Below are 12,803 nucleotides of genomic sequence, written 5' to 3'. Positions count from 1 at the left end.
TGAGAAAGTAGAGGCATTGGTGGGCTTTCTTAACTATAGCGTCGGCATGGGTGACCAGAATAGGTTGTTGGTGATCCAGACACCGAGACCATCTCAACCTTTCCACTTCATCACTGTTGATGTAGACAAGTAGATGTCCTCCACTACGCTTCCTGGAGTCGATGACTACTTCCTTCGTTTTACTAACATTGAAGTCCACTAATATTACCAAGAATTATTCTTTGATTGATAGCAATTATTAACAGAATAGAAAATATTAATAGCTGTGTGTTTTCCATAGGTGATAAAATAGTTTGTAACTCATTTTGTGGCTTCAACATAAAATATGTAGGAAATCTTTCTCACTCATGGAATGAGTATTCCATTATACTTTGCAATAATCATCTGCTTTGTTTTATGTTATCCCATGTTTTTCATTTGAAATTATGTTCTATTGTAGGCGGCATTTGAAGGCAACAGAATACCAAGATGGAATTTCAGAGGCTTTTACAATTCCTTTATAATGGTGTTTCGAATTTTATGTGGGGAATGGATAGAACCATTGTATGACTGTATGCGCTGCTCAAAGATGTACTTTTGTCTCCCACTGTTCCTGCTAACATATATAGCTGGAAACTTTCTGGTAAGAATACATAATGTATGGTTTCAGATTGTGTTGAACCTATTGTTTCTTAGTGTAATATTCTTAAGAAATTATTAGCATTTTAAAATAAATTTAAAAGCAGTAGACCAGCACATTAGCACCCACCACTGGCGTGCTAAGTTTGAACCATTGAGTAATTTTATTTGATAAAGAATGAACAACGAATTAAATAATTAAGATATAATATAACCATGCCATTTATGCAAAGGCTGCCAAGCAACATATAGCTCATAGGGCACATGAACATCCAAACAAGGAGTAGGTGTCAGCCATACGGCCCCTCGTGCCTTCTCTGCCATTTAATAAGATCATGGCTGATCTGATAATCTCAAATCTGCATCCTGCCCACCCCCAAAAGCCTACCACCCCCTTGTTTATCAGAAATCTAGCCACCTCTGCCTTAAATATATTCAAAGACTCTGCATCCACCACCTTTTCAGAAAGAAAGTTCCAAAGACTCACAATCCTCTGAAAGAACATTTCACCTCATCTCTATTTTAAATTATTGTTCTTAAACAGTGACCCCTGGTTCTAGATTCTCCCGCAAGAGGAAACATCCTGTCCACATCCACCCTATCAAGACCCCTCATCCAACAAGTGGGCAGCCAATCTGATTCCCAGCCCGCCCTACGGAAAGTTCTCCAGGGGCAGGAATGCATTGGTCACTGTCCTGAATTGGCTCACTCCCGTTTTCCCCACTCCCCTGCTGGCAAATCCACTATCATAGGGAAGGCAAAATTGAACACTTTAACACGCTAATTATGTAGAAATAATGTGTTACAATCAAGTCACCTCTTACTCTTCTAAACTCCAGTGGATATAAGCCTAGCCTGTCGAACCTTTCCTCATAAGACAACCCACCCTTTCCAGGCATTTGTCTGGTAAACTTTTGCTGAACTGCTTCTAACGGATTTACGTCCTTCCTTAAGTAAGGAAACCAACACCTGTACACAATACACTGGTGGTCTCACTACTGCTCAGTATAACTAAAACATAACCTCCCTACTTCTGCATTCAATTCCTCTCACAATAAATTATACCTCTATTAACTTCAGGAGGTGCACAAAAGTAGTGTTGGACAATTTGGGTGCCTATTTTCCATCCATTGGACTCTGCTTCTGACAATCCAGCTGAGGTTGAACACAATAGATAAGATATTATTGTCATTAACCTGTTAATTTTCTACAACTGTGGGAAAAGTAGCAGGAGGAAAGATGGGATGAAATCAAAACCATTGTGTCATCAGTTGCTCTTTTAAAACTGTAATGTGCCTGAATCATCATTAAGACACAATCGGAGATTTTACTTTTGTCATTGTGTCCACTAACAATGATTTTAAATTCTTCAATACTGTTCTGCAGGTGTTAAACTTGTTCTTGGCCCTTCTGCTCAATTTTTTTTCTGGGGATACACTAACTGCAAATACAAAGGAAGAAAAGAAAGTTCCGTATAAAGATTATATTAAGAACATGCTAGCTTTGTTAAAATGCCGAAAACCAAATAGAACATCTTCGGGTAAAATACAACCAGACGAGGAAGATGATGTCTCAGAAACAGAAAATGCTCACCCTTCTAATGAAGTTCCTTTGTTTGACTGCAATAATAGACAACAGATGAGTAAGGGTATGCAAGCTTTCTATATCAGCATATAAGCATAAAAGAAAATATATTTTTTTCACTGCTAAACAAATTCTTTGGTATTGAGGAAGTATTACAAGTATATTTTTAATTATCATATAATTGGTTAGAAATTACTGTTGGTTATATGTGTGAATTATCTAATTTGTTTAATTTGTATACATTTCTATCTTCATTAATTCAACAGAAATATTTGCTGAACCCCTCAGTTGAAATCGCAGAGGAATTTCTTACAACTAGAGCCAATAAAATCAACCATAATTGTTTATAGTCCAAAGATTTTACCTAATATGTTCACATTTAGTATTTTTCCTAATATATCCTTTTAAACTCTTAGTAAATATTGAGAACTATATCATGGTGTTATAGCGAAAAAATGAACATTAGCATAGAATGATAGAGCACAAAAGGAGGTTGTTCAGCCCTTCATACTAATGTTAGTCCTTTGACAGAATTGTCCACTTAGTCCCAAATCCTGCTCTCTCCCCATAGCCCTGTAGTTTTTACTTCAGTAAGAAGTTTAACAACACCAGGTTAAAGTCCAACAGGTTTATTTGGTAGCAAAAGCCACACAAGCTTTCGAGGCTCTGAGCCCCTTTAATTTTTACTTCAAGCATTAATCCAATTCTCTTTTGAAAGTTACTCCACAATTTGCTTCCACCACACTTTCAGGGAGATTACAGCAACTTAGTGTGTGAAAAGAAATGTTTCCATATATTGCCTCTGGCCGTTTTGTCAATTACTTCATCTATATTCTCTGGTTGCTATGCAGTCTGGTTCAGAAAATGTAGATCCTTTCTCCATTACGGTGTTGCCCTGAATATTCTCAAGCCGACTGTTGCACATGATTAACGTAACTCCGAGAGTGAAACCTACATATATCAGTGATGGCATCTGCAATTTGCCATTTAAAATTGCTTGAAGATTAATTTTAAAATGAACGTCAGCATTGAGAATAACCATTTGAACAATGTCAAAATTAAGTCACTGAAGTTATCAATAAGAATACACTATTACTTGTCAAAAAATGGTGACTTGTGAAGCATGATTAGAAATTAACTTTTTCCGATAACAGATATGAATTTTTCGATGTAATGTCATACTGCCATTCAGCCTTAGGGCAACAGATATGTTTCTTGAATGAAATGCTATGAGTACATTATTATAACATTATAACTCCACTATGACCGGCTGGTTATGAATTAATAGTAGGAACTAGATAGTTGGTTGGTAACTAGATAGAATGCTGGGAACAATTAATGAAGCTGTGCTTAGAAACTAATGATGAAACTAATGATGATGAAACTAATTACTGTGCTTAGAAACTAAACCAAGAATTTGATATAGAAATTACACATGAAGTCAATTATTAAAAACTATTGATATCAATCATGTCAACTGAAATAGTGTAACAAAGTGTTAATAGTTGTATGTGCCCCTGACATTAAATTATTTTCAGGAGTTTTCTAACATAGGCATCAATTTTAAACTGGCTTCTGCCACCTTACTGGCCCTTCACAGCAGGAGGAAACTGGTCGGGGTTTAAAATATTGGAATCAAACAACCTAAGGCCAGCCTATCACTTTCCCAGATAGCCCGTGTGCTGGATGAGGCCCCTATTGAAAGCAGGCAGGGCAGGACTAAACATGTAAAGGTCACCCCATGATGACACGTTTTTAACCTCAACATGGGGACTCCCACACTGTCAGCTGCTTGACTGAGCAATACCGTTCACAGGAGCCCTGGACATGTTTTAGAACTTTGCTTGTGATTAAGGAGGGACTCTCCCATTGTCAGCCTCTCAAGGAAACATTTTTGTCTCCCCAACAGCTCCAACCCCATGATTGCAGCCTCAGCCTTCCACCACCCCTCCTGATCACAGCCTGAGCCCTCCTGCTCCACCTCCTATCAGCTAGGCAGTCAATCTGGCTAGTGGGTGTCTGCACAGAATTATTGAAATGAGGCCATGCTGTTGAGATTGACATCGACAAGGCCTTCACTCTCATGCCCATGTCTAGTTCTCTATCTAACAATGGTCTTCCACGTGCCCTTCCACCTCCCCGTTAATGCTGAGGTGATAACCTCATTTACTTTAAGAATTCGTCCCTCTTAAAAATTCAGTATACAGTATACAGTAAATCTGAATCTATTTTTAGTGAAATGAAACAAAGGGGACAATTTTACCATCGCGTTTCACCGTTTTGGAAATGGTGAGAGGCAGGTTAATATATTTAAATCTATTGCATCTGCTTACCGAGCCCAGCGCCCATTCATCTGGGCTTGGACCCCCTTTATGACCTCTCCAGGAAAGGTTCGCGCCAGCAAGGAATAGACATGCTCCCAAGAACATGGAGCAGTCGACTTGGCCTTGTCGGTGGACCCGGAGGCCATTGAGGCCATCCAGGGAGACCGAGGGCAAGGGGTGGGCTCTTGGGCAGTGCCAGACTGGCAGTGCCACCCAGGCACCTGGGCGATGCCTACCGGGATGTGCTAGGGGGTAGGGCTAATGAGGGGAGAGGCTAATGGAGGAGGGGGCCTGCTGCCACTCTGCAGGGATTGGTGGGGGTAGGGAGGGACAGGGGGTCTGCTGCCACTCTGCAGTCCACAATCATTGGCGGGGGGAGGGGGGGGGCGCTGTATGTCTGGATGTGAGTCCCCGCGATTACAGGGTGGGGGAGCTGCATCAGGCAGCCTGCAGTAGCAGGGACCTGACAGCTCTCTCTTTTTTGTCAGACCCCTGCTACTGCTAATATGCATGTGCAGCATCAGAGGCCTGCACATGCGCACTACCTCCCTCTGTAGGCCTTTGGATGCGTTAAGCTCTGCACACTGGCTTCTGCAGCACAAATCTGACACGCTCAAAATTCTGCAGGCAGAGTGTATATTGGGGGGGACTAAAACGGCCTAAAAGTCGGATCTGAAGCACTCCCAGTTTCAAGTGCACCCAGCAAAAATCGCCCCCGAAGTGTTTCACTCAGCATTCAGTTCACCAGCTGTATAGAGGCCTTTTCCTTCGCTGGTATTGGTGCTATACAAATAATAATGCAATGCTATTTTTAATTGATAGAAAATTCACTAAGCGCAAATTATTCAGACAGTTGATTTTTCAAATGTTACTTCTGTTACAACAATTTCAAATCTGATGATAATCCACAAGAAGTTTTGTGTTTGAAGCTATCTATTCTTTCTTGCAGATGAGCCAAATGAAATAACACCGTCAAGCACAGTTGAGCCAGCAGCGTTGCCCACATTCTCCCATGGCGGTGGACTCCCTCCAGTAGGTGAAAATGAAGTGCCTACGGTCAGTGCAATGTGTGATCCAACCTGCGGTGGACGGAAGTATGAAAATGGATCAGCAGTCTTGATGGTAACACATGAATGCAACCCTACATGTTACTTTGACTTAGTATCTAGTCTTATAATTACTGGGCCCAAAATTCCTCTGTACTGTTCCACCAGAGGGGCAGTGGCAGAACTGATTTGTGCAGTAGTCCATAGTCTTCGTTGCAAATTGCGAGGCTGATGTCAATTTCATGGTCAGAGGACATCTCACCATTTCCAGCCCGATCTAAACCTGTAAGGCCCTTCCAAAACAAATATTTTTTAAAAAGTCTTCAGCTTCCACCTAGCAATAGGTAATTAATCATCTTAGTCTTGGAAAGCCCTGTCGAAATTCCCTAAAGTGACCCAGGTAGCCTGAGTTTTGTTGAGGTTTTTAAATGGTATAATCTCAAGAGCAGCACTGGAGCAACCCCTGACATTGTGGGAGGAATGGAAGATCATAGAATCATAGAATCATAGAAACCCTACAGTGCAGAAGGAGGCCATTCGGCCCATCGAGTCTGCACCAACCACAATCCCACCCAGGCCCTACCCCCACATATTTATCCGCTAATCCCTCTAACCTACACATCCCAGGACTCTAAGGGGCAATTTTTAACCTGGCCAATCAACCTAACCCGCACATCTTAAGATCCACCTATCTTCCACATCACCCGATCTGAAAATGGATAAAACTGCATCCTCGTGGAACCCAGTTCCATTCTAAATCCTCGCTGCACATAATCAATCCATCCTTGTTCTCGACTGAAATTTCAAGGCCACTGTATTTCAATTAATTTAAACATTGTGGAACAAACCTTTAAAATAAAATTGGCAAGACCGCATCGTGTTTTATTACGATTCCACTTGGTGTTATCCCTGGATGGGAAGATCCCAGAATGGAACCCTGGCTCAAAAGATCTTGGCTGCAAATTTCCCATCCGCCCAACGTGTGAATCATAGCAGGTGGGACAGAAAAATCAGTGGATCATTTAAAGCACCGTTGATCTAGGGCATGAATTTCCGATCTTCGGGCAGACGTGGCCAGAAAATTCCACCCCCTAACTTTTACTTTTTTATAAAATGTGGAGGAACAGAGTCACAGGACCGCGAATTAGTTTTAACAACAGGAAAAACATTTATTTAACATGAAAAAATTGGATTATAATACAATACTCTTTTATTTCCCCCCCGAGCTTAATAATTACACATATATAACATGGATTACAAAGTACACCTTAAGCTTCAACGGTCTCATTAACAGACAAAGTCCCTTTTTAGGCACACAAGATGACTGTGGTCAAATACACGCTCCTCTCTGAACCCAAGTTAGTGTCAGTGGATTTCTCCACAGAATCACCCCAAATGATTGTCAAGTGAGAGTTTTCAAACTCCACTCCCAAAACCACAATTTCAAATATTCATTCGCAATAATGCTTTCCATTAGCATTGTGCATTCTGAAATCCATGCTTTCCAAATGACTCTTTTGAACAGAGCTTCCGCTCAACTTCTACCAGCAAATCCAGTCCAGGGTTTACATTAACCCCTTTAAGATTTCTTTGTCTTAAAAGCTTTTACACACTCCGAGGTCCAGCCACCAATTTCCACAATTAATTCAAATACTGTCTTGCAAACGGTCATAATCTCTCACAAACCTTAGCACCACTGCAGATACCTTTCCGGCCTCTCATGAGCCACTGCTTTTTCAACACTCTGTAACTTTTCAGAACAGTAAGCTGTTCCGCTTCCCAGTTTCCTTTGTTTCGTTAACTCCAAACTTCTTGGAAACTCCTCTAGTTTCCTTCACTAGCTGCTCTTTACATAACCATTCCTCCAGGAATTTTATTTTTCATATAGCAAAGCTGAGAGAGAAGTTCAAAACTAACTGCTCTAAGCAGAGCTGTGAGAGCTGCCTTCTCACTTTCTACATATCTCCAACTGCTCTAGCTTTCAGTTAAAACTAAGAACAAAGGAAGGTGGCCTCCTGTTGTTAAGCAACGCTCCTACTGGTTTATATACTTTTCACACTGTAGCCCTTTCTAAGCACCCTGGAAACACAGTTGGAACTTAACCAGCCACCACACATACAAACACCTTTGTCCAGCATGAATCTAACTATAGGTCTTACCCTTCCAGGCACAGGAACATTAAATTAAACACATTTAAAACCATACCTTACTTCTAATGTTTACCAATATAAATATAAATCCCTTAAAACTATCTTTGTTTTCCAAATAGCTTTAGAGAAATATCCCAAAATATTTCAATGCAATGAATGACTTTGGAAGTGCAGTTACAGTTGCTTGATAAGCAAATGTGCGGACATTTTGTACGTGAGATTCTAGACAGAGCTTTGAGATTAAAGGTGCCAGAATGAATTGCATGCTACTTATTTATCATATTTTAAATTTCTCTCTCAGTAACTATGTGCATAGACATATATAAATATTTATAAGCAATCAATTATTAATGGGCTATATTATTAAGATTTACCTATAAACCTGGTCAACTAAAGCATGTTGCTTATCCCACATCTCTATTTAAACATAGCTGAATTACAAAATATCAAATTTTTTATTCATTCTCGGGATGCGGACCTCACTGAGATTTATTACATGCTCCTATTTGTCCTGAGAAAGTTGCGGTGAGCATTTTTATTGGACCCTTTGTAGTTGTTTGATACAGCTAAATTGCTGGATCATTTTCAGAGTGCAGTTAAGAATCAACCACATTTGTGTGGAACTGGAGTCACATACAGACCAGGTAGGGTAAGTTGATTTTTTAGTGTTATAAGTAGGCTTACAGTAACACAGCAATGTAGGTACTGTGAAAATCCCCTCGTCACCACACTCCGGTGCCTGTTGGGTACACTGAGGGAGAATTTAGCATGGCCAGTGCACCTAACCAGCATATCTTTCGAACTGTGGGAGGAAACCGGAGCACCCAGAGGAAATCTACACAGACGCATGGAGAACCTGCAAACTCCACGCAGACAGTGACCTGAGGCTGGAATCCTTGGCACTGTGAAGCATCAGTGCTAACCACCGCACCACTTTATGATTGCCTTTCCTATGGACAAGAAGATATGGACAAGAAGCAGTTTTTCAGACCTGCCTGATAAGTGTCCAACCGACACAGAATGGTGATGTTGCAATCAGTTGTATCCCTGCCAAGCAAATTCAGCACTCAGATTAATAGGAGTCATACTGAAAACAGTGGAACACAGGCTTGCAATTTATGCTGCAGGCAATACCCAATATTGCATTCACAAGGACAATTATCAGCAATGGCAATTTAGAAATTCCGAGCAAGGGTGTGAGCATTGAAGGCATAAGAATTATTTTCTAGACGACATGCCCAATTGCCATATTGTGAAAGGATGTTCAAATGTGGAAGGCAATCAAGGGAGTAGGGAGAGAGACTGAGATAGGATTTGGAGATGCGTGCTGTGCTGCAGCCTAGGTTAAATTGGGGATAGGAATCCAGGGCAGGGCAACATTGTTGAGAAGAAAGGAATTGGCAGCTGTGCACCAGATTTCGGTTTGGTCCTGGATGTCGTGCATTCCTTGAAGATGAAATCATGGATGATGGAGCCTTTGTTTACAAGGACATGACTGTTTTATAAAGAAGAGTAAGAGGGTAGCCGTATACTTATTGGGATGGGGTGAAAGGTTAGCCCTGATCCTTCGCCAATGAGCATCTGCCAACCTGCTTCCTCTATGCTGTCCAACAAGTTTACTGGAGTTGTTAATCTTTTTAAATGCCATTGTTTCATTTGCTTCACAACCAAGAACTACAAACCATCACGTTTTAATTGCCAAGAACTACAAAGCCTGCATTAACATTACCAAGCAACAATGAAAGATATATATATTAATATTATTTGGCCTGTACATGGTCAGACCTCAGCACAAGTATAAATACAGTAAACGCTATGCTAGAAATCTGAAATAAAACAGAAAACACTGCGAACATTTGTCAAGTCAGGTTCCATCTGTGGAGAAAGAAACAAATGTCAATGGGATGCATACATGCTGGACAGGGTGGTGAAGAAGGCATTCGGCATGCTTGGTTTCATTGGTCAGAACATTGAATACAGGAGTTGGGATGTCTTGTTGAAGTTGCACAAGACATTGGTAAGGCCACACTTGGAATACTGTGTACAGTTCTGGTCACCCTTTTATAGAAAGGATATTATTAAACTAGAAAGAGTGCAGAAAAGATTTACTAGGATGCTACCAGGACTTGATGGTTTGAGTTATAAGGAGAGGCTGGATAGACTGGGACTTTTTTCCTGGAGCGTAGGAGGCTTAGGGGTGATCTTATAGAGGTCTATATGGTAGATAGTCAACATCTTTTCCCAAAGGTAGGAGAGTCTAAAACCAGAGGGCATAGGTTTAAGGTGAGAGGGGAGAGATACAAAAGGGTCCAGAGGGGCAATTTTTTCACACAGAGGGTACTGAGTGTCTGGAATGAGCTGCCAGAGGCAGGTACAATTTTGTCTTTTAAAAAACATTTGGACAGTTGCGTGGGTAAAATGGGTATAGAAGGATATGGGCCAAATGCGGGCAATTGGGACTAGCTTAGTGGTAAAAAACCAGACAAGTTGGGCCGAAGGGCCTGTTTCCATGCTGTAAACCTCTATTGACACCAACATTTACTGGGGTGGGGTCGCCAAGCTGTGAAGGAGGATTTATGGGCTCTCGGCATACATTTAATAATAACAGATTTCCTGGAAAGAAGCCAGCCTGGTTGGTAGGCTTGGCCCCTGGTCAGGCAGGGAAGGTTCCAACAGAGAGATTGCAGCCCAAAAAGAGGTAGGTTTCCTGCTCCTCAGGATAGAGGCGATGAGGGTTTTGAGGGGAGGGGGCGTACCACATGGTCTGGAGTATTAGTGATCATCATGGGGTTAGAAAGTTTAAGTTCAGAGGTAGCAGTTTGTGGGCTCAATGTTTGCAGGAGAGTGGGTTCATGATCAAGGCAGAGTCAATATGGGATGGACAAGGATCATTGAGGGAAGACGAGTTTCACTGTCAGTAGGACAGGGGTCAATATAGGGAGATTGTGGATAATTTTGGGGAGGTTGAGGGGTGTAAGGGTGACCTCAGGGAGGTCAATGTGATCTCAGGGAGGACAGGATTCGCTTAGGGAGGACAGTGTGATCTCGGCGAGGATGAGGGTGATCTCAGCGAGGGTGAGGGTGATCCCGGGGAAGGTGGATGATCTCGGGGGGGGGGGGGGGGGGGGGGGGGGGGGCGGGGGCTGTGGGGGGGTGTGGGGGGTCGGGGGGGGTTGTGGGGGGGGGTGGGGGGGTGGGAGGGGTGAGGGTGATCTCGGAAAGGAAGAGGGTGAGCTCGGGGGGGTGATCTCGGGGAGGGTGATCTTGGAGGGGGGTGAGGGTGATTTTTTTTATCATAGAAACCCTACAGTGCAGAAGGAGGCCATTCGGCCCATCGAGTCAGCACCGACAACAATCCCACCCAGGCCCTATCCCTGTATATCGCACATATTTACTCTGCTAATCGCTCTAACCTATATATCCTGGGACACTAAGGGGCAATTTAGCATGGCCAATTTACCTAACCTGCACATCTTTGGACTGTGGAAGGAAACCGGAGCACCCGGAGGGAACCCACGCAGACACGGGGAGAATGTGCAAACTCCACACTAGACAGTGACCCAAGCCAGGAATCGAACCCAGGTCCCTGGAGCTGTGAGGCAGCAGTGCTAACCACTGTGCCACCGTGCCACCCTGTGAGGGTGATTTCGGGGCAGGGGGGGTGAGGGTGATCTCGGGGGGGGGGGGGGATGAGGGTGATCTCGGAGGGGGTGAGGGTGATCTTGGGGGAGGGGGAGGGTGATCTCGGGAGGGGAGGTGGTGAGGTGATCTTGGGGAGGGTGATCTCGCAGGGGGTGAAGGTGATCTCAGGGGGGTAAGGGTGATCTCAGGGGGGTAAGGGTGATCTCGGGGGAGTGAGGGTGATCTCAGGGGGGTTGAGGGTGATCTCGGGGGGGCGAGGGTGATCTCGGGGGGGGTGAGGGTGATCTCAGGGGGGTGAGGGTGATCTCAGGGAGGAGGTGAGGGTGATCTCGGGGGGGAGTGAGGGTTATCTCAGGGGGGTGAGGGTGATCAGGTGGGGTGAGGGTGATCTCGGTGGGGGTGAGGGTGATCTCGGCGGGGGTGAGGGTGATCTCAGTGGGGGTGAGGGTGATTTCGGTGGGGGGTGAGGGTGATCTCGGGGAGAGTGAGGGTGTTCTCGGAGGGGGTGAGGGTGATCTTGAGGGGGGTGAGGGTGATTTCGGGGGAGGGGTGAGGCTGATCTTGAGGGGGGGTGAGGGTGATCTCGGGAGGGATGAGGTGATCTCAGAAAATGAGGGTGATCTCGGGAGGGTGAGGGTGATCTTGGGGGGGGTGAGGGTGATCTCGGTGGGGGTGAGGGTGATCTCGGCGGGGTGAGAGTCATTTAGGGCAGGTTGAGGGTGATCCCGGGGGGGGAGAGGGTGATTTCGGCGGAGGGGTGAGGCTGATTCGAGGGGAGGTGAGGGTGATCTCAGAAAGTGAGGGTGATCTCAGGGTGGTGAGGGTGATCTCGGGGAGGGTGATCTCAGGGTGATCCCGAGGTGGGTTGAGGGTGATCTTGTGGAGGGTGATCTCGGAGGGGGTGAAGGTGATCTCGGGGGGGGGGGGGGGATGAGGGTGATCTTGGGGAGGCTGATCTCGCAGGGTGAGGGTGATCTCGGGGCGGTTTACGGTGATTTCGGGGGGGCGGTGAGGGTGATCTCGGGCGGGAGTGAGGGTGATCTCGGGGGGGTGAGGGTGATCTCGGGGGGTGAGGGTGATCTCAGGGGGTGAGGGTGATTTCGGGGGGGGTGGTGAGGGTGATCCTGGGGTGGGTGATCTTGGGGGGCGGTGGTGAGGGTGATCTCGGTGGGGGGTGTAGGTAATCTCGGGGGGGGCAGGGTGATCTCGGGGGTGGTGAGGGTGATCGGAGGGTGTGGGTGATCTCGGGGAGGGTGATCTCAGGAAGTGTGATCTCGGGGAGGTGAGGGTGATCTTGGGGGGATGATCTCGGGGGGGGGGTCCCGGGTGTTCTCGGAGAGGGTGATCTCGGGGGGGTGAGGGTGATCTTGGGGGCATGATCTCGGGGGGGGTGAGGGTGATCTCGGAGAGGGTGATCTCGGGGGGGTGAGGGTGATCTC

The 12,803-nt window shown here is 44.9% G+C and overlaps 1 protein-coding gene across 1 annotated transcript in view; it reads left to right on the top strand.

Moving 5' to 3' along the window:
• LOC144511122 (sodium channel protein type 9 subunit alpha-like) overlaps positions 1-12,803 on the top strand; it is a 92,841-nt gene that overhangs the window by 7,822 nt on the left and 72,216 nt on the right. Inside the window, exons 4-6 of the mRNA XM_078241143.1 lie at positions 453-622; positions 2,005-2,266; positions 5,476-5,648. Coding sequence (XP_078097269.1) covers positions 453-622; positions 2,005-2,266; positions 5,476-5,648 — 605 coding nt within the window. The remainder of the gene's footprint in view (positions 1-452; positions 623-2,004; positions 2,267-5,475; positions 5,649-12,803) is intronic.

Source organism: Mustelus asterias, chromosome 1 (assembly GCF_964213995.1).
Source record: "Mustelus asterias chromosome 1, sMusAst1.hap1.1, whole genome shotgun sequence".
Classification (NCBI taxonomy): Eukaryota; Metazoa; Chordata; class Chondrichthyes; order Carcharhiniformes; family Triakidae; genus Mustelus; species Mustelus asterias.
Note: the sequence above shows the minus strand (reverse complement) of the source record. Positions and strands in the feature narration are given on the sequence as shown.